Consider the following 20,385-nt stretch of genomic DNA (forward strand, 5'->3'; position numbering starts at 1 on the left):
AGATGGATGGATAGTCTTTTAAAAGGATGGATAGAAATTGGGATAGACAGACAGACAGATCCTTATGGATGGATGGATGGTTGGATGGAGAGAGAGAGGAGGAAAGGAAGGAAGGAAGGAAGGAAGGAAGGAAGGAAGGAAGGAAGGAAGGAAGGAAAGAAAGAAGAAAGAAAGGAAGGAAGGAAGGAAGGAAGGAAGGAAGGAAGGAAGGAAGGAAGGAAGGAAGAAAGAAAGAAAGAAAGTTCAAGAACTATGCTGATGGCTTAGAAGATGTCTCAGGATTTCCAGACATATACAAAGCGTCAAAGTCCTACAATATATAATATATTCACTGACATTTTCAACACGCCGCCTTTCCTAATGAAATGGGAGCCAAAAGACATTCACAGCCTTCAAAGAAAAGAATAAAAGGAAGTGGTTAAATTTTTTTATTCAACAAATTATATTAAGAATACAGACTAAATTCTCAAGACAGGAGCTTCCCTTTGTAAAATACAAAGTAGGCCATCTAAAATAAATATGAAAGGGTAATATTAATAGGATTAATGGACACGTTTAATCCACTTTCAACATCCCATCACGAAGAAAATGCATAGCATCTTTAAGAAAAAGAATATTACATTCATACCTACACACGCATACAAACACAGTTTAAAAAAATGCCCAGATGCTTAACAATACTCGTTTTTGAAGTAAATGGCATAGAGATGTTTTAATCCATGCATTTCATAGGGTGTTGCATTACTGTTGCATTTATGTCATTTTCTGTGACCTCAAGGGAACCCCATGTTTATATTTCTTTAAAAGGCAAAACCTACAGGGCCTTTAACCTAAACAAGCCCCCCCTTTCAAAATATCATTCCACACAACAAATACTTAATCCAGTTCACACACACACTCACACAAAAATACACCACAAATTTAACCTATTTTGAACCAACCAGCTGCCCTAAATTTATCAGTGTGTGTCGTCCCATTAGCCACACTCTAAACACCCGTTTTAGGGGGTCTCATGGATTTCCCCAATCGTAACAGGTTTTTTTTTTTTTTCCTGTTTTAGGGGAAGAGACAGAAAATAACACACCCATTTTTCATTTGTGCAATGTAGACTCCCAACCATGTGTGTGTTGTGTGTGTGTGTTCACACATATATTCCATCTGTGTGAATATAAAACCCAACAAAAGCTGCACAAACAGGCAGTCCAGCGGTTTCCAGGAAAAATCTACAAATCTTTTGTCTCCCCTCAGTGGTGGTGAGTGGAATAAGAACAGTATACAAGTTGCATCCACTGATATGATGGGATTGCGTGGAGATGTGGACAAAAATAAATAAATCTCTACGCATGCAATTGTTACCTGTGATGCACAACTGCTTTGTCCTGGACAAAGTCTTTTGCCAGGAAAGATGACCTTGCTTGAAAGAAAAGTTCTTCAGTGTTGCATTGTCAAAACAACACACCACCAACCTCTATTAGGAGGAAGTAGAAATGGAATGTGCTTCTTCCCACTCATTGATGGCCTTCAAACTCTTCATGTGCTCTCAACTCTAGCCAATGGCTAAGGAAGGACAAGGAGAGTTGGTCTAACACAGCGGTCTTCAAACTTGACCGCTTTAAGACTTGTGGACTTCAACTCTCAGAATTCCTCCTCCAGTCATGTTAGCTGAGGAATTCTGGGAGTTGAAGTGCACAAGTCTTACACTTGCCAAGTTTGAAGATCCTTGAGTCTAACAGAAACAAGCATGGAAAGTTAACAAAAGCCATCCCAAATGCTATTAAGAGCAACAGAAAGTCCTGATGACCCTTGTTGTAAGACCAACATCAGGGGAAATTAAAAAAAAGAGAGAGACGTAGATTCATTTGTAGGTAATTTTTCCAGCACGGGGAGAACAAGGATGAGTTCTCTAACTCCACTTCTCAAGAATAAAATTTGGCCTCGTTAACTTGACACCTACCAATTCTGCTTCCTTCCTTCCACCATTTCTGACTGTGAGCAGAAGCAACGATTCTTGTGTAAAAACGTCACCTTCCTTTCATAGGGTGGAGAGAGAGAAACAAAACTTTTCTTCTGAAGTTGGCTTCAGTTCTGTCTGATTCTACCAATCTCTGCCTGGAAATGAGAGGTTCGTATCTGTGTTATCTAAAGAGAAATATATGGAAAAGGGGTGGGAACAAGGTAAAGGACTACAGACTGGCATAAAAACATCCAGAACTATATGTATACGTCCCAACTATAGAAATAAACACTGATCTATCAGTACGGTTGGGAGGTCAAATGCCATGTTAAAGAAGCTGATGTTACAGAAGAATTAAGTTCCATATATTTAAAGAGGATGCAATGATAACCCTGGTCTGTTTTGTACTTAAGGCTTCCTCTCTAACAATTTAAATTGCATTCTATCCATTGGATGAGTAGGGGAGGCGAAGCAGCGCCCAAGAAGGGTTGGGTGGAAGCCGACCGGAATTTTAGAACTTCATCAGAACATGCATTTTTTTTTTGTCACGGTCTCCTCATCAGATAAGGGGAGGCAGGAAGAATTCAAACCCTGCATCAGAATATTGAAAGGCAATTCTGGTGCAATTGTAACCTTGAATCCAAAGCTGCTTCGTGGGCTCTTAAGAGCATGAAAAGGTAGAGGTGCCATTTTGGCTCCTCTTTATGTCCAGGTGCATTGGTTGGGTTAGATTTTTTTTCCCCCCTCCTCTTACAGGAAGCAACCGCTGGCAACTTTCCTCTTGGGAGTCCATGCAATATGAGGGTGACTTCCTCCTCTTTCTACCTTTCCAGGTGTTAAGGACTCAGGGCATTGCTTTGAATCAAAAGCCAGAGGATGAATTCAGATTCATTTAAATTTATACCAGCGGCACTTCTCCAAAATTTGAGGCAGGGTAATCTCTTTGCTACCTTAGGGCCACCTCCTTATGGAAGGAAACCATCTAATAATAATAATAATAACAATTCAGGAATAATTCAGGAATTAAGACGTTCTGATTGAGGGGATTAAAAAATGGCTGGCCTGAACTGCTTCCACACCCTTCCAGGATCCAAAGGTAGGATATCTCTAAAATAAATAAGAATGGCTTTCCAAATCAATTTCATTCGGCCTGACTTTTTCAAACTAGGTCAAACTCCTCAACCAGATTCAATTCATGTACTCCGGCCATCAAATTAGCTCTCTCCACTCTGTTAACCGGAAAACTCCTTTCATCCCAGATCTGTCTGTTTTTCTTGAGATGCTTTGCCTCACTTCAAGACTTACTCAAAGATCAAATCATTGCCTCAGTTTACCTTATTGGTTTCCAAAATACCTCCAGGCACTGTCTAAAGCAGGGGCTCCTTACCTATTTAATGCCTTCATGATTTTCCTCTGCTTGTGGGGCAGAGAAAGGCAGTTTGGAGGCTGGCAGTGGACTAAAAAGCTTTGGCAAAACCGAAAGGGATGGTAAAGAAATCAAGACTTAAATTGCTAAGAGGAAGGTTGAACAGCTGGATTGGATTGCGCTGCAGAGCTATCGTCCAAACAATTTTCCAGAAATCTAGGTTTGCTCTTTCTTGAAAAATGCAATTTACAAACTTCTGGGGGGAAGGACTGGGAAGGCATATCCGTTTTATGCAGTACAACTGCCCCTCTATGCCATGAATAAACTACTCCAGAATAAGCTAAACTAACCCCAGGAGCAGTTGGGGGTCCATGACCAGGGCAATTGCATTTTTAATACCATTAGAGAAATTAGTATTTATTTACATGTGACATGCTGGAACCTTTCCACCTGGTTTTCTTTTTTTAAAATAAAAGAAACCAATGAAAAGGGGAAGAAAGAATCTCTTCTCCTCTTTTGTCTGTACAACACAGCATTTGTTCTCTGGCACCCAAATCACACACACACACACAAAAAAAAAAAGCAGCAAGGAAGTTCACACAGGTTTCCCCAAACAACATAAGCTTCGGCGACAAGTTGCATCAGGGTGTATATTCTGGAGTCATGGGCTGGAGCTTACGTTAGACTGGCCTCATTATGAATGGAAGTCTCGGTTTCTTTTTCCAAGACCTCCAAAGGAACACATCGTGGTCTGTTTCGCCTTAAGCAGGCCAGTTAGATGGACAGGTCCTCCGGTTGCTAAATTGAACTATTTGTAACAGAAGAAGGGGTCCAACGCTCGTGCAGAAAGACCCCGGAGGTTTCTTGGACCTTCCAGACAAAATCCTGAACTAGACTCTTTTTGCAAAAAAGATCAGATATAAATCACATGTTGTTTCTTTTTAAAGGCTCAGAAATGAAGTTGCCCATCAATGAAAAATATAGCTTTTGTCATCCACTTGGGCAAAGGTTTCGTAGAACAGTTTCCAAAAACCAGACGTCCCGTTTCAGGCCATACACTTTAAGCAGCTCTGAACCGCAAAGGGTGGCATGCGTTGCATGGAGGTGGTGCGTTGTGCGGTAAAAGCAACACAAAACCCCTTTAGAAACCAGCGCTGAAGAAAAAGTGACACCCCTGGTGAGATATAGGATGGCCCTTCGTAGCTCCAATCAGCTGAGGAACGTCAGATAAAGCCAGCCGGGTGTAACAGACAACAGGTAAAAAAAGGATATTCTTCTGGTTTAAGAAGAAGAAGAAAAAGTCTATATCCCTTCTACTAAACCAGGGTTTAGTAGAAGACACTTCGGCTGAGTTGGAGCAGCTCTTCAGAGGGAATCAATGATCAAACCTCACCCACACACACACCAAAAAAACCCACAATAAATAAAAGCGGACCGACAGAAGTCCTCCACGGAAATCTAAGTCTCTCCAGTCATGACGGGCGGGGATGATCCTGGGGGAACCTGCAGAGTTAGGGCTGTTGTCGGAATGGACTCAAGGAGCTGAGTCAAGATTTGCCAACCAGCAAGGACAAGTTGGTATATATATATATAAAAAAAGAGAGAAAGAGAAAGAGAAAGAGAAAGAGAAAGAGAAAGAGAAAGAGAAAGAGAAAGAAAGAGAGAGAGAGAGAGAGAGAGAGAGAGAGAGAGAGAGAGAGAGAGAGAGAGAGATGATATCCAGTTGTTTTGTATAAAGGAGGATGGGGGACAGACAAACATCACGGCTTCCTGTGTCTTTTCCTGGAAGGGCCTCCGTTAATACTGCTCGTCAGGGATGGGAAGGGTTGGGGGAGGGGGAGAAGGTTACAAAGCGAGGAAGAGGAGGAGGAAGAAAATCCTTTCGCTGCTCAGTAGTACGTGTGCATTTTTACTCCAAGGAGTCGAGAGATTTCAGGAAGGGGGATACTGCTGGCATCTGGTGGGGCTGGGAGGCAGTCTGGCCGCAGCACTCTGCTCTGTCCGGAAGCTGTAGTCATACTGCAGGAGACAAAAAGCCAGAGGTGAACGATTGGGCAGCCAAGAACAACCAACCAACGCACCGTCGTCGAACTCATCCATCCAGAGCCCTCAACTGGTTCAAAGAGGTTGGCCTCCTCTTCTTTGGGGCAGCCCTTCCAATATTTGAGGGGATGCCCCAAAGAAGAGGGAGTCAAGATGTTCTCCAAAGCACCAGAAGGCAGGACAAGAAGCAACGGATGGAAACTAGTCAAGGAGGGAAGCAACCCAGAATTAAACTTCCTAACAGTGAGGACAATTGATCAATGGAACGGCTTCTCTTCAGAAGTTGTAGGCGCTTCATCACTGGAGGCTTTCCAGAAGAGACTGGACAGCCATTTGTCTGGAATGGGATAGGGTCTCCTGCTTGAGCAGGGGGTTGGACTAGAAGACCTCCAAGGTCCCTTCCAATTGTTATTATGTTAAATTGTCCTACTTCAGACACATTGCGAAGGCCCACCTGTTTGGGGAAGGTCTGGGAACGGTAGAAGAGGATGGGAAGCAGCAAGGGGGAGGGACTCAGCTACAAGGCGATGAGTGTAAACTTGGAAGGACGCCGAACATTAGGGACAGAACATCTTGTCTATCTATGAAAGTCGACATTGACTTCTTGGCGCACAATCAATCAATCCAGCAATTTTATCTGGGTAAGTCGAACAATTCCTAGAGAGGTTCCTAATGCTGGGAAAGAACCGAGCTCAGTACCAAGGACTCCACATTTCAAGGTGGAGGTGGAAGGACTGAAGGTCATCTTGGAGAAAATCCATCCAGGTAACCACCTTTGGTACCAACCTGATGGCAGAATAACGCAAGGGTGTTCACACTTGACAGCTTGAAGACTTGCGGACTTCAACTCCCAGAATTCCCGAGCAAACATGGCTGGAGGAGGAGGAATTCTGGGAGTTGAAGTCCACAAGTCTTCAAGCTGTCAAGTGTGAAGGCCCCTGCGAATAACCTATCATCCTATTCCAGCTCAAAGGCACATAATCAACCAACCAACCAATCAGAGAAAAGCCTCCCCTGTGTCATGCGAAGGGGAGAGCAGAACGTGGGGTTGCACACTTGCAAACTTTTCATCGAAGGCGAATAGGCAGTGCAAAGTGTACGTGGCAATGGTGCCGCCTGGTGGTCCAAGTGCAGCAGTAGACCAATCAAAAATAACATGCCTTCCTAGGACAAACAGCGCAGGGGAGCATGCAATAAATACATTTTAATGTCTTGGGATGAAATGATTGACTGATGCTATCCATTCTCTTATTCTTCCCCTGCCCCCCCCGCCCCCGCCCATAACTTAATATGTTAAGCATCAGGATGGCGTAGAGGGCGTTTAAATTCTGTCTTCTCATTTACTCAGGGGTACCTTAACGCAACTATCAAACCTCCGAAATCCTTAGTTATAGAAGGTTTTCCTTACCTTTTCTCTCTCATCTCCCTCTACTTTCTTTTCCCTTACCCTTCTAACCTCTCTCTCTTTTCTTCCCTTCCCCACTCTCTCCCTCCTTCACTCTCTTCCTCTTCCTTCCTTCCTCTCTCTCCTCTTTTTTCCCTTCTAATCCTTCCTCCCCTTTACCTCCTTCCTCCCTCCCTCCTTCCCATCTCCCTCTTTCCTTTCTTCCCTCCTTCCCCTCGTCTTCTCCTTCCCTCCCTCCTCTCTCATCTTTCTTCCTTCTCTCTCTCTCTCTCTCACCTCCCTCCCTCTTCCCTATACCATTATTTTTTTTGCTCCTCCCGATGCAATCACTGATAAGACTAGTAGATGGCACTGTGCGATCATAAATGAATGCTAGGGGTTCTTATTCCCTCCCCTCCTCCTTATACTTCAAAAGAAAATTATGACTGATACCTAGTTATACCCTGAAACAAAAGAAAGATAGAGGGCAGCAGAAGAGAAGAGATCGAGCAATTTCTGTTCTTTTTAAAACCTTCCTTCAGATAGACACGGGGTTGTTTGCTGCTAAGTTTATCAAGGAAATGAGGATCCGTTTGCAAACTGCTTTGCAAAGATACACAGTACAGGAAGGACTCGGGGGCATCCATTTGCCAGCCCCTTCTCTCCAAGAAATAAAAATCAGGAGACAACCGGGAGTGTTTCTACAAAATCCTTTGTAAGATCTTTTTTTTTTTTTAAATCAAACCGAGAGCCCACGTCGCTGTTAATTTCACGCCAACACCACGAAGCAGCCCGTGGCATGGGCCCAGAGCGAATGGAAACCCCGCGAGCCATTTTTCAAACACGCCAAGGCATAAAGATGTCAGCTCAAACTGTTTACTAATTAACACTTAAAAAGACACAAATTAGATATGAGCGGGTAAGAGCAATTATAATCAAGACCGATCTCTTCAGTCATTGGGGGATAAGGGGGGTGGGGAGGGGAAGATAACCCAAATTCTCAACTCAAAGATATTGAGAGAGAGGGGAGGGAGAGGGAAAAAAATCCCTCTGAAATGTTGCCAGTTAGCAAATATATTTCACTTAAAGACCATTACGTTAGACTGTGCTCTAGAGGGCTAAAGTGGTGGAGGGAGGAAGAGATTTTGGAAATCAACACGCAGCATCCCAGAAGATCTGAATCAAATTACATAGAACATAGAATCCTATGGCTGGGAGGGACCTTGGAGGTCTTCTAGCCCACCCCCGCTGCTCAAGCAGGAGACCCTATTCTATTCCAGACAAACGGCTGTGTTGGAGCATCCACAACTTCTGGAGGCAAGTTGTTCCGCTGATTAATTGTTCTCACCTTCAGGAAATCTCTCCTTCATTTCTCGGCTGGATCCCTCCGACTAGTTCGGGTTCTTTTCCTCTCAGTTCTGGCGGTTTCATTCCAAGATTTCTGACTAGAGCAGGGGTGTCAAACGCAAGGCCTGTGGTCGGATCTGGCCTGCAGAACTGTCCTGGAAAATGTAAGGCTCTGGCCCGCATCCCTTTGGCCCGGTCTACCCAATGCCAAGAGGAAACATGCCAACTGTCAGGGTTCCGACGCACGCCCTAATTTGGGGGGAGTGGTGTCAAGCTGGCCATGCCTACCCTATTGGCCACACCCACCCAGTTCTCCGCCCCTCCTAAGGGTCAACCACAGCCCTGATGTGGCCCTCAATGACATCCCTGGAACTAGAGTATGGCAGGAAAAAAGCAACCCTCACCTCTTTTTCAATTTCAGCCAGAGATTTGATTGTGATTCCCAGGAGGTCTACAGGCTGCATCTAAACAGGAAAAGACAGAAATGTGCCACTCAAATCTTAGGAATCCAAGCCAGCCTTTCCTGTCTCCGTTGGCATGGTCGGCTGGACTAACACTTCCATCTCTCCCCCCCTCGCCCCCCGCTCCAAGTCTGCAAGGTCATGGGAACGGTAGTCCAGGATCGGGAAGCAGTATGGTGGTACCCAGTGGCAAAAGGGATGCGGTCCATTGCTTGGAGACAGAACTGGGTCTTCAGTGAAGGAGAGCAGGCAGGGGAGGAAAGCCAGATATCATCATGCACCTCATTGTCAAGTGGGAGCCAAGAGAGGCATTAGGCCAGCATCTCAGCTTGGGAAGTGACCGAGCATCCTAAGAAGCGGGTGTTCCTTTCAAGGACATCCAAGAAGATTCAAGGAGGGGTGGACGAAGACAACACAGAGATTACAAAGTGACAGCCGAGCTCACCCACCCAAGGCATTCATTCAACTTCATGGCTTTCCAAAATTTCAAGGTGAAATTTTCTGCAGAGCTTTTGGAAGGCAAGGGAGCACGGGGGACTTGAAGCAATGGATGAGACTATGGATTTTGGAGTATTTGAACGGGTGATGTTCTTCAATGGTTACGTGCCAGGAGTTTAAGTATGTAACTCCAGAGGACTATTACACGGATAAATGAATAAATATGGGAAACTCACCCCTTCGGAAGCGCAGGCAAACTTCTCTGAGATCATAAAAGGCACACCTTCCATTGCTGCAAAAAAAAAAAAAAAAACCCACAAAGAACGGAAGTTAAGATAATTGAGGTGTCTTTTTATCTCTACAGCCCCCAAAGTAAGGGGCGCGATGGCTCAGTAGTTAAAGACACTGAGCTTGTCAGTTGGAAAGCTGGCAGCCCACATTCCAGACCCAGGTGCTGCACAACAGGGTGAGCTCCCGTTCCTTCCTCCAGCTCCTGCCCAGCTAGTAGTTCAAAAGCACAAAAATGAGAGTAGATAAATAGGTACCACTTTGGCAGGAAGGCAGTGTTCCATGTGCCTTTGGCGTATAGCCATGCTACCCACATGACCATGGACAATGTCTTCAGACAATGACAGCTCCCTCGGCCAAGAAACGGAGATAAGCACCGCACCTTAGAGTTGGACACGACTGGACAGGGAAACCTTTGCTTAGGTTCATCCACTAAAATAATGAACTTGGTTGTGAGTCACGTGTAAGTGTACTCATTAAATCTTTAGATGACTTTTTCTCCTTCTGCCTCAGCCTTGTTTACCCAACTGGGCCCTAAGGGAGATCAAATGAAGAAAAGACCAGGCCATGAAGTCCTAAGTTTCTGCAAACGAAACGGAGGAGCCACCAAGATTGGGAACAAATGCGCAGCAGCTGGAAAGCAAGCAATCTGTCCAAATGCTTCAATGCTGCCATGTGGGCTCCTTGGAGCAAATGAGCTTCCACAGAGCTGCAATTAAGCAGACCTGTAATTAAGGAGATGCCCTTTTCTCAGAATGATTGCACTTAAAAGAAATGGCAGAAGAGCACACAATGGAGTCTGTTATTAATGCCAACGAGACGTGAACACGGCGGGCTGAGAGATTCAGCCCCCATCCAGGGCTGTCGCCACGAGATTATTTATAAAATCGGTTTGTGGGGAGCATCTGAACGGGTGGGCTAGAGGGAAGGATGGAGAGATTTAGAGGGACAGAGGTGCCCTCAACCTAAGCAGCCTGTCAAGACGAGTCGTAATGCCTTTCTGCCCCAACGTTGGATTCTAACTGTGGAATTCCAGTTTCTGCCTTTCCTTGGTCAAAGATGGGAAGAACGTTCTTCTCTTCCGTCCACAGCAAACTCCTCATCTCTTAGAACTGCTAGATCAAACCTCACACGTCCATCAGCTCTACCATGTTTTAACAAGTGCATCAAGGTTAGCTCTTTGCATGGCATGCCCAGCTTTAAACCATAAACGAGAGGCCACATTTGCAGGTTTATCCCACTTTCAGCCATAACGTGGTTCAATGCAGACTCGTCGTGCTATGGGAAGGCCTATCTCTCAGGGGAAGGTTCTAATCTGGGAAAGGTGGAAGGAAAAAGAAGGATGACTGAAAGGTGGAGGATCTCAGCCACAGTGGCAATTGGCGCAACGTAGGGAGGCCCAAAGGGTCAGGTGAGGAACAGATCCTCCCGAAGAAGATCTGGCAATCTGGTTGCTAAGAGCACATAATCAACTTTCTATCCAAGAAAGCCATATAATACCTGAAGAAACCCTTTGACCTAGGAGGAAGAAGGAGAAGAGGTCAACCAACAACAACAACAACTCAGTGATGAGTATATGTGAAGGAGCAGGTGGAAGACAGAGCATCATGGAGAAAATCCATCTAGGTGGTTGCTAAGGCTCCGTACCGACTTGACGGTGCCTAATCAATCAATCAGGTTATGTAAACCCAGGTTTTGTCTCCCCTTGTCAATCCTGACGGTACCTAATCAATCAACCGGGTTGTGCGAAGCCAGCTCCCGCCTTCCCCTGTCAATCTTCCTCTACAGGAGAGGAACACAACCTTCTGGCATGAGTGCCAGACACCAACCCCCACCCCGTATTAAGCGCCCTCGACATCTGAAGGGGCTTCTTGATTCTCCTCTCTCTGGGGTGGCAAATACGATTGAATATGGTCCTAAATTTAAGTGCCCGCTCCATTCTGCTCCTCCTCCTCCTCCTCCTCCTCCTCCGAGATGCCGACTAAATAGGCTAAATAGAAATGAGTCGCGCATGAGGACCGAGAATTTGAAACGGAGCAGAAAAACATCCTCCCCAGCATAATCACTACTTGTTTCTTTGAAGGCACAACACAATGGGCGTCAGAAACAAGTGGAAATCTAAGCACTAATTGCCGTTATTCTTTCCCTCCACCAAGCATCTCCTGGGGGTTTTATGGAAACACACTCCATTGTTCTTTCTGAATCATTGAAATATCAGGTGGTGTCTTCCCATCAATGCCAATAATAGAAGGAAAGAACTTTCTGCCGCCGAGAGCGCAACGTGCGCGAGGCGAGTTTTCCAACCGAACAAATGAAGGGAGGCAGAGAGGTTTTAAATATGGCTGTCAGGAAGCATTAGGGTTCCTGCCAGGCGCTTGCTGGCAGCTTCGGAGGGGCTGAGAAACCCCATCTCCACAGCCTCTGGGTGGAAGGCTTCGCCGTAGGGGCTTCGTCCTGATCAACCCTTCAGAAAAAGGGATCCTCCTGAAGGCAAACTTGGCCAACCATCCCTTGTGATGCCAATCAAAGCCAGGGTCATCCTTTTTTGGGGAGGTGGGGAGAGAAATAAAGCAAGAGAACGGTTTGGTTCTCTCGCCTCTCTCCAAAGTTCCTCTAGAAGGGCTGAAAACGTTGGCCGTGTCCCTTCCAGTCGCTCTCAAACCCCTTGCAAGCTTCAAGGGGGAGGCCAAGTTCTTGCAGGCATTTCATTACCAAGCTAGGTAACATCATCAGTGCTAGAAGGAACTGGGGTGTGTGGAGAGGAGGAGGATTGTGGGGTCTTTGTTGCTCTCTGAGTTTGGTGGTTTTCTTGCCCAGCTAGGTAACATCATCAGTGCTACCAGTGATGTTACCTAGTTGGGTAATGGAACGTCTGCAAGAAAACAACTGAGCTCAGAGCTATTGTAGATAAACAGGGAGCAAGCCCCACTTACTAGCACTGATGATGTTACCTAGCTGGGTAATGAAATGTCTCCAAGAAAAAAAAACATCCAGCTCAGAGAGCAACAAGGACCCCCACAGTTCAATCCTGAGCTACAAATATCCTCTTCTGTCTGTTCTAAATCCATTTTGCAGCTAGCACCCCTCACTCCAGATTGGCTGAATCACAACGCAGGCAATCCTCGACTTGCATCCGTTTGTTGAGTGACCAGAGACACAAGGGCACTGAGAAAAATGACTACTTGCACTGCCAACCAGTGTAGCATCCCCCACAGTCACGTGATCAAAATTGGGAGTACTTAGCAACTGGCATGTACTTTTGACAGTTGTAGCATCTCAGGGACATTGTGGCTTTCCCCAAGCTGACTTATCACAAGCAACAGGAGAACCCAGGTTCACTTAATGACAGCAGTGATTTGTTTAACAACGGCAGTGATTTGTTTAACAATCATGGCAAAAAAAGATCGCAAAATTTTGGCACGACTCAATTTTAATGACCGGAGCGCTTAGCAATGGAAATGTTCATTGCATTTGTGGTCTTAAGTCGAGGCCACCGTAATTCAGTGAGCCCAAAATCCTGATGCCAGATCCTAACTCAGGGCCAGTGTCAAATCTCACCCCTCTTCCAGCCTGTTTCGTTTTTGTTCTGAAACCTCTTCGGTGGGAAACTCCCAAGGCCAAAAACCCTGCAGAACCTGGCCAAGCTATTATTTAGTCAAATTAATTACTCCTCTTTCCCCGTCAAGTGGTTTGTCACTACGACTTATTAATGACTTGACAGGCTTCCCATGAACTGCCAAACACCTAAAACAACCCCTCCCCCCGGCGACTTTATCGTCATTTAATTTAAGAAATGATCCTGGTGTGTGAAATTATCTTGTCGTGACGGATTGGAAGCTACGTGAGAGTATAGAAGCGACACCCCTACTAGAGCCACTGATAGGCAGATCCTCCAAGACTCGCTTCTTTTTTGAGGTCATTCACACCGGTGACCATTCCCATTTCCAAGGGCAGCGAATTCCAGTTTAACTCAGCCCCAAGTTTTGCAGAAGGAAAAATAACTTGATGACCATTACTGCCCTGGACTCCAGGTTCCACAATCCTCAATTCCTGGAAGTTTCCCTTCAACAGGTGTGGAGAAACATGCAAAGGAAGGTTGATCTATTCCCCCCCCCTTTCCCCCCCTTCCTTCTGTCTCTTTTTCTTTCTCTGTCATAAACTATCGTTAGTTTACTAGAAATTCAGGGTGCCTAAACAGAAGGTGGCAGGAAAGTAAAAACGTAGCCAAAGATTTAATCCCCAAGCCTAAGAGAGCTCTTTGACGGATCGTCGGATGGCAAAGATATAGTGCCATTTGTTTTGGGGCTGGGCCCTTGCCATCTGCTGTGTACCAACAGAGCTTGTCTTGGCAGCCTGCTCTAACCAGATTAGCCAAAGTCAAGCTGGCCCTGGGAATCTTTAAATCCAGAAGGTCATTCTTCACGCCGCCCACCTGGATGAGCCCTTATGTAGATAAACACGGGGAGGCAAACCACAAGGAGAACCTGAAGGAGACGGACCTTAAAGCAAATGTGAATGCGAGGAAAAGTTATGGAAGGGGTTGTAATGAAGAAGCAGCCCAATGTGGCAAGGAGAATATATATAAAATAGGACTCTATACAACTTCCAGAATAGAGGAGGGCGACATGTCATTTCTTGGTGGCTTCCAACCCTTCTTTGAAACCTTACGGTTACTTAATTTTAGAGGTAAAACTAAATCGCTGTCACCCAGTTCCCTGTTCTAAGATCCTCCTAGTCTAAAAACACCCAAACTCTAGCCAAGAGGCCTTTCATTTGATTCAACATGTCTTCTTAAGCCACATGAGGTGGAAAAAGTCCTTCCGAAGGTTGACTGTGAATAGTTGTTTTTAAACAGAGAAAAGAAGAGAACAGGGATTTGTGGAGGGGAGGGGAGGAGGGAGAAAAGGAAGGGGAGAAGAGAAGAGAAGAGAAGAGAAGAGAAGAGAAGAGAAGAGAAGAGAAGAGAAGAGAAGAGAAGAGAAGAGAAGAGAAGAGAAAAAAACTAACAAGAAACATTGGGACAGCAATGTATTTTCCATGAAGTATGTTTTATTTGCCCATGCAAATTCTTCCAAAACAAGATGCCCCCATCAACGTAATTGCTAATTAGCTAATAATAGCCAGCAATTTCCATATAGATCAAATGCCCAACTCTTGTAGCTATTAGGGAAATAGCACTTTATAATTAAGAGCCTCCTTTTTTTTTTCCCAGATGCCAATTAACGATGTAATTATTAGCCCCTTCTTTTGCTGGTGCAAAATTAAGGCTATTCACCCTCTCCGCTGAAAGGGTAGAAGAGGTTGGCTGAGGGTTGGGTGTTTGATTTGGTTTCTGAAACGTTGCTTAACACAGAAATGGTGGCAATAACAGGGTTTTCCAACTACCGCGGTTCTGAATGAATGCATACATCCCGAGCAATTTACTCTTGATTAATTGAAGAGCTCAGAGATAACATAATAGAACAGCACCCCACTTTTCAACATCAAATCATTATTATCATTATTATTATTTTGAATCCCCCTGCCTTCCCACGAAAGAACGTAGGGTGGCGTATGTCTCCCACGCAGCCTGTTTGTTTTCCTCACTGCTGGAAAGAAGGTTCGGTGGGAGAGGATTTATTCCAGACTACAAGAACCACAAGCATCCTGGTTCCATAAGCCCCAGCCTGCTGCTTCTGACTACAGTTCTCACTAGGTTTCAGGTGATCAAAAAGCAAATGGGAAAGTGGGAGTTGCAGTCGGACGCTAACCGGAAGTCGTCTCTGTTTGTATCGGGAGACCCACATTGCAACACATTTTCGTTTCCAGCAGCCGTCATCCCACCTGCTCTGCTTTGCTCTACTCTGCCGTGATTATTCAAACTAGGCAAGTCACCCTTCACATTCCTGAGAGACCCTGGGATAAGTTTTCTGCCGGCTTTTTCTCAGGGAGCCGGTGGTTGTATTTGCACAGTACAGCTGACCCCCTAATCAGACTTTACATGTTGCACTAATGTGGCTGCAACGTCTCTAACTGATCCTAGTGGCATAGTTTGCGTGAAGGAAAGCAGGCAAAGTTTATGAAAAAGGTATTTTACTCTGCCTGCTTGGAGGGAGGGAGGGAAGGAAGGAAGGAGGGAGGGAGGGAGGGAAGAAAAGAAAGAAATAAAGAAAGGAGAGAGAAAGAAGGAGGGAAGGAAAAAAGGAAGGGAGGGAAGGAAGGAAAGGAAGGAGAAAATAGAAAGGGAGAGAAGGGAGAGAGAGAAAGAAAAAAGGAGGGAAGGAGGGAAGGAAGGAAGGAAGGAAAGAGAAAGAAAGAGAGGGGGAGGGAGGAAAGCTATAGTACAATAAGAAAATAGAAGAAAGTAGAAAAAAGAGGAAGATATACAGGAAGATATAACAGCAAAAAGAAGTCACTTCCGATATTCTTCACAGCAGTTATAAGCGCAATTATATTTTAACCTGTCTCTCCGAAGTTACATCACGACTCTCTTCTTTCCATACTCTATCCCATCTAATCATCAAAACCATAAATCACAGCTTCATTTTTCACAAAAGCAAATCCATAAGGGATTTCCAATCACCAATAAATGCAGATATAGTGCCCTTTCCCTAATCCGAGAAGTCAGTTTATCCATCTCAGGAAATACTACAAGTTCTCTCCATTTCACTAACTAGTCCTCCATAGTGGGCCATGTCAAATGTTTTCATTCCACTTGACTCTGCAAAATAATAATCATCAAAATGTTTGGAAAAGCGAGTGATAACAATCCAGTTGTTACCTCAAAAAATACAGCAGCTCCAATCAGATTAATGAAACCAGCCCACCAGAAATGGCACTAAGAAACAACATTTTTAAAAAAATGAAGAATAGAAAATAAATAAAAAGAATACAAAGCAAGCAAAGGCATTTTAAAAAGTCTTCACTGACACATTAAGAAACAAACATGGATATTTGATCCAAGAAGAATTACTGTTAACCTTTGAGGTGATATGGGATAAATAAGATGCCAGGGGAAAATTTTTTTACAAGTTGTTCACAGTTTGTTAACAGAGAGTTCTGAAACTTTAATCTTATCTTTATTATTATTGTTCTTCCTGTTGACTATGTTGTCATTAACATAGTATATAGATGACAGGTTAGTACTGTGCAAATGGATTTGGTGGTTTAAAATCTTTCAGGCTTGTTTTGCAAGGGGGGGAGAGAAATTAATGTTGTAGTAATATATTAATCAGTATTCAACTAGGGGTGATAACATGTGTATAAGTGTTAGGTTTTTTCTTTTTCAAAGCACTTTTTTAATCTCAAGCTTGTTTTTGTGTTCTTTTCTGTTTGCTTTTTCTATTCTTGAATTTTTTTTGGAGTTTTGTATTTTTAATTTTTTTTTAATAAAATAAAACATTTGAAAGAAAGAGAAAGAGAAAGAGAAAGAAAGAGAAAGAGAAAGAGAAAGAAAGAAAGAAAGAAAGAAAGAAAGAAAGAAAGAAAGAAAGAAAGAGAGAGAGAGAGAGAGAGAGAGAGAGAGAGAGAGAGAGAGAGAAGCCCACCATAGAGAGAATTGCCTTCCAAGCTAAGTTGAATGCATATTCCGAAATATTTCCCGGGAGGCGTAGCTACTTCATCAAAAAAAGATATTGGACAGGTCTGGCCATGAACCAGAAGTTTTTACAAAAAGGCCTGTTCAATTATAGAAAACTCTAGATAGTCAGCTGAAAAGGATGCCAGCAGAAAGACTGCACTGAACGTCTGAGCTAAAACATAAAGCCGCATTAAAGCACTACTTCACGCCTCTTTCCAGTTATTAAAAGAAAATCCTTCTTGACAAGGGGGAAAACTATCACAAGCAGCTTTGTTTTCATTTGTACCACAAGCAGTATCAACCCAAGATGTGTGAACATTTTCTCTGCATATTTAACTCGGCGTACAAATTAGGTACCCTATTATTTTTTCAGCAGGTTTTTTTTCCCGTTCCTCTTTATCCTCCTTTAAAAAAAAAACATTAGTGACACTGCCAGGAACAAAAACCTTCCTAGAAGGACACAAAAGGAAAACAGGAAAGGAAGAAGACACAAGTTCTCCGTTACACTGCACCAAACGTTGGTCAACGTAAGGGAAAAGATTGAATTCAGCTTCTCGGTGTGTATATGCATACACGGTGTGCTTTAACACACCATAAAACCGTGCGATAAGGCTCTATAAAACTTGTTTTTAATTTTACTCTGAACTCCATCAAGCATATCGTATACAAGCCTTGGAAAAAAAGAGAGGGGAAGGAGGGGGAAAAGAGAGAATTGTGTGAAAAGTAATTTTGCATAATCAGTACATGCCATCTGGAACAATTAAATGATTTCTATAGAACTATGAGGATCAGTCATATCTGCTTATTAAAGATCAGAAATTATACAAGTCATAAATCCTCAAAAAAACTACATGTGCTCTCGCCTGTCAACGCTGTTTTAACTTCAGATGCTGAAGTATGCACGATTAAGGCTGAGAAAAAAAAAGAGAGAGATTAATATATGCAAATTACATCGAGCATTTAAAATCCCCAGCAACTGTCTCGGGTTTCTCCTGTCCTTATTGCTGCATTTATGTTTTATTCATCCTTCCGCGCAACTCACCTGTCATTTCATAAGCTATAATATTATGGGGGTATTATTAAACAGCATAAAGCCCCTGTTTTAATTGGAAAGCTTCATTGCATTTTCCAATTATTTGGACTAAATTAAAAGCAGATGTACATAGTTTAATAAGGAGTCTAATATCAGTTCCGGGAAATCAAAATTCACTGCCATTGTGGCGTTGCAATACTTTTACAAAGTGTATTCCATTTTGAAGGAGATTGTAGGCATGTTACTCCCCCCCCCCTTCTTCTTTCTTTCTTTGGAAAAAAAATCACTCCCAGCAATCTGTTAATTGTCATCCTGTTAATAACTGTTTAAATATCCAACTGGCATAGGAGCATCCTATTCATAAAAGAACAGAGAAAGAAAACAGCTAGCTGAGCAGAAGCAAAGCTACATACTTAATAAGACATTTTGCTACATCTGGAACATGATATTCACACCGGTGGGGATAATTAACCAAGCACGGAATTGCAGATTGGGGGGGTGGGGTGAAGAAAGAACTTTATTCCAGAACTGATTAGTTGCGTTGAACTATTTCCTTCTCCCATGCAAACGAACGAGGAAGCATTGCAGATTTTTAAAAGAACTCTTAGGTTCCATGTAAAAAATCTTTCGTACAAAACATGCACATTCTGAGAGCTACTTAGATGCCAAGTCAAGTGGCTGCATCAAACAATGGAATATATAATTACAGGAAAATATTTGTGGCTCAGAGCTGAAATGAGGAGTCCTTGGTGCTCTCTGAGCTTGGTGGTTTTCTTGAAGATGTTTCGTTATCAAACTGGGTAATATCATCAGTGCTAGAAGGGAGTGGGATTTGTGGAGAGGAGGAGAAGGGGAAGAGGGAGGAAGGGAAGGAGGGTGGTTTTTTGCAGATGTTTCTTGCAGATGTTTCATTACCAAATTAGGTAACACTGATGATGTTACCTCATTTGGTAATAAAACATCTGCAAGAAAACCACCAAGCTCAGAGAGCAACAAGGACCCTTCATTTCAACCCTGAACTATAAATATTTTCCTTTAATGTATATATTCCATTGTCTTGGCATCTAAGTAGCTCTCATATTTTGTACTAAATATTTTTGTATGGAGCCTAAGAGTTCTTAAAAATAAAAAAGCCAACAATGCTTCGTTGTTTGTTTGCATGGGAGAAGAAAATCGTTCAACACAACTCATCAATTCTGGAATATAAAGTTCTTTCTTCACCCCTAAGTTCTTTTGCTTGGCTCCATGCGAACCTTCTCAATCTTCTCCTAAGATTGGACCACCAGGAAGATTTCCACTAGAAGAAGACAACAGAGATTGCTAATCAATGCTATGAGTTCTTGGGGTAATAAAGACTTTGGTTCTTTTCCCCTCAGTCTTTTCCTAAGACTAAGAAGAATCTGCCAGGAGAAGACAACAGACTTTACTAACCAACACTAAGATTTCCTGAGGCTAATAAAGACCTACAATCTAGCTTGCCTTCAATAAAATCACCCTAAAGTGTGCAAATATGGCTAGAATGGGATTACAAAACAGCAGGGATGCAGTAAAAGAGGAATTCAGCAACAAACATCGCAAACATCCTTAGCATAAGGCGGCAAAAACTGTATTCCCCAGCAAAGCTAAAGGGAATTATTTTGCAGCAAATTAAAGCAACAGCATTCCTTCCCGCTCCAAAATTATCCATGTTAATAAAGGTAGTTTACTGGGCCGTATGAACTATTTAATTATCTTTGAAAAGTGAATGGTGTGTGAGGGGTGGATAATGAATCAAAACAATAGTTCTGGGATGAAAAGACATGACTAAGCGTTGATTAAATTGTCTTTCCCCATCGAAGGCAGATAAAAGCTTTATTAAAAAAAAAAAAAACAGAGGCAATTGAAGTCCACATAATATCGTGGCAGGAAGCATATGGCTGTTTGGTGGGGGAGGCCAACACAAGAAGAAGGGGGGGAAATGGCACAATAGGGATGGAAAGAGAATCGAAGAATTTTGGCATCCCTTCTTTTCAAGGGAAGTGATTCTACCCACCACCCCATTCAGAGTGGCACCTGAGCTCATTAATCAATGCCAACGTATTTCTATAGACTCAAGAGTCAGAAAAAGCTATTGCCCAAATCATCAGCTGGGTGTTGGGTTTTCCGTGCCAAGGGCTATCTTGGAATTTGGGCCTTACTTTTTTTATTATTATTAACGTTTGGCCTGGTCACACTCTCTCAAAGCTTGAGTTGCCCATTTACATCATGAAAGAGAGAAATATGAAAATGACAGCTACCTCTGATTACCTCATAATAGCTTGGAAGTCCATGAAGAGATCAAACATGGTTGAGTTTCATCACTGTTTGTTGAACTAACTCCACCACCCAAACATTGCAAACTAAGATCTCGTGTCCAATCCATAAGGAAGAGGTGATACCTCTTTATAGGAATTTATTACAGGAATTCATCAAACATTAGTCAAGGAAGCTTAGAGCCTTAGCAGAAGTCTTCACACAGCACACTTAAGCCACCT

At 43.3% G+C, this 20,385-nt stretch overlaps 1 protein-coding gene across 5 annotated transcripts in view; it reads right to left on the minus strand.

The window, feature by feature from the left end:
- Positions 1 to 411: 411 nt before the first annotated feature.
- Positions 412 to 20,385, minus strand: part of MVB12B (multivesicular body subunit 12B) — a 47,186-nt gene continuing 27,212 nt past the window's right edge. For 3 of the 5 annotated variants that reach the window (XM_087944167.1, XM_087944169.1, XM_087944168.1), the window contains exons 8-10: positions 9,230 to 9,285; positions 8,499 to 8,558; positions 412 to 5,339 (exon numbers count right to left, since the gene is read on the minus strand). In XM_087944167.1, the coding sequence (XP_087800293.1) occupies positions 5,253 to 5,339; positions 8,499 to 8,558; positions 9,230 to 9,285 (203 nt within the window). In that variant the 3' untranslated portion in view covers positions 412 to 5,252. The remainder of the gene's footprint in view (positions 5,340 to 8,498; positions 8,559 to 9,229; positions 9,286 to 20,385) is intronic. The other 2 variants (XR_015745432.1, XR_015745431.1) reach the window with 2 other exon arrangements.

Source organism: Notechis scutatus, chromosome 15 (assembly GCF_049901735.1).
Source record: "Notechis scutatus isolate UNSWTSFEM ecotype Mainland chromosome 15, rNotScu1.2, whole genome shotgun sequence".
In the NCBI taxonomy this organism is placed as follows: domain Eukaryota; kingdom Metazoa; phylum Chordata; class Lepidosauria; order Squamata; family Elapidae; genus Notechis; species Notechis scutatus.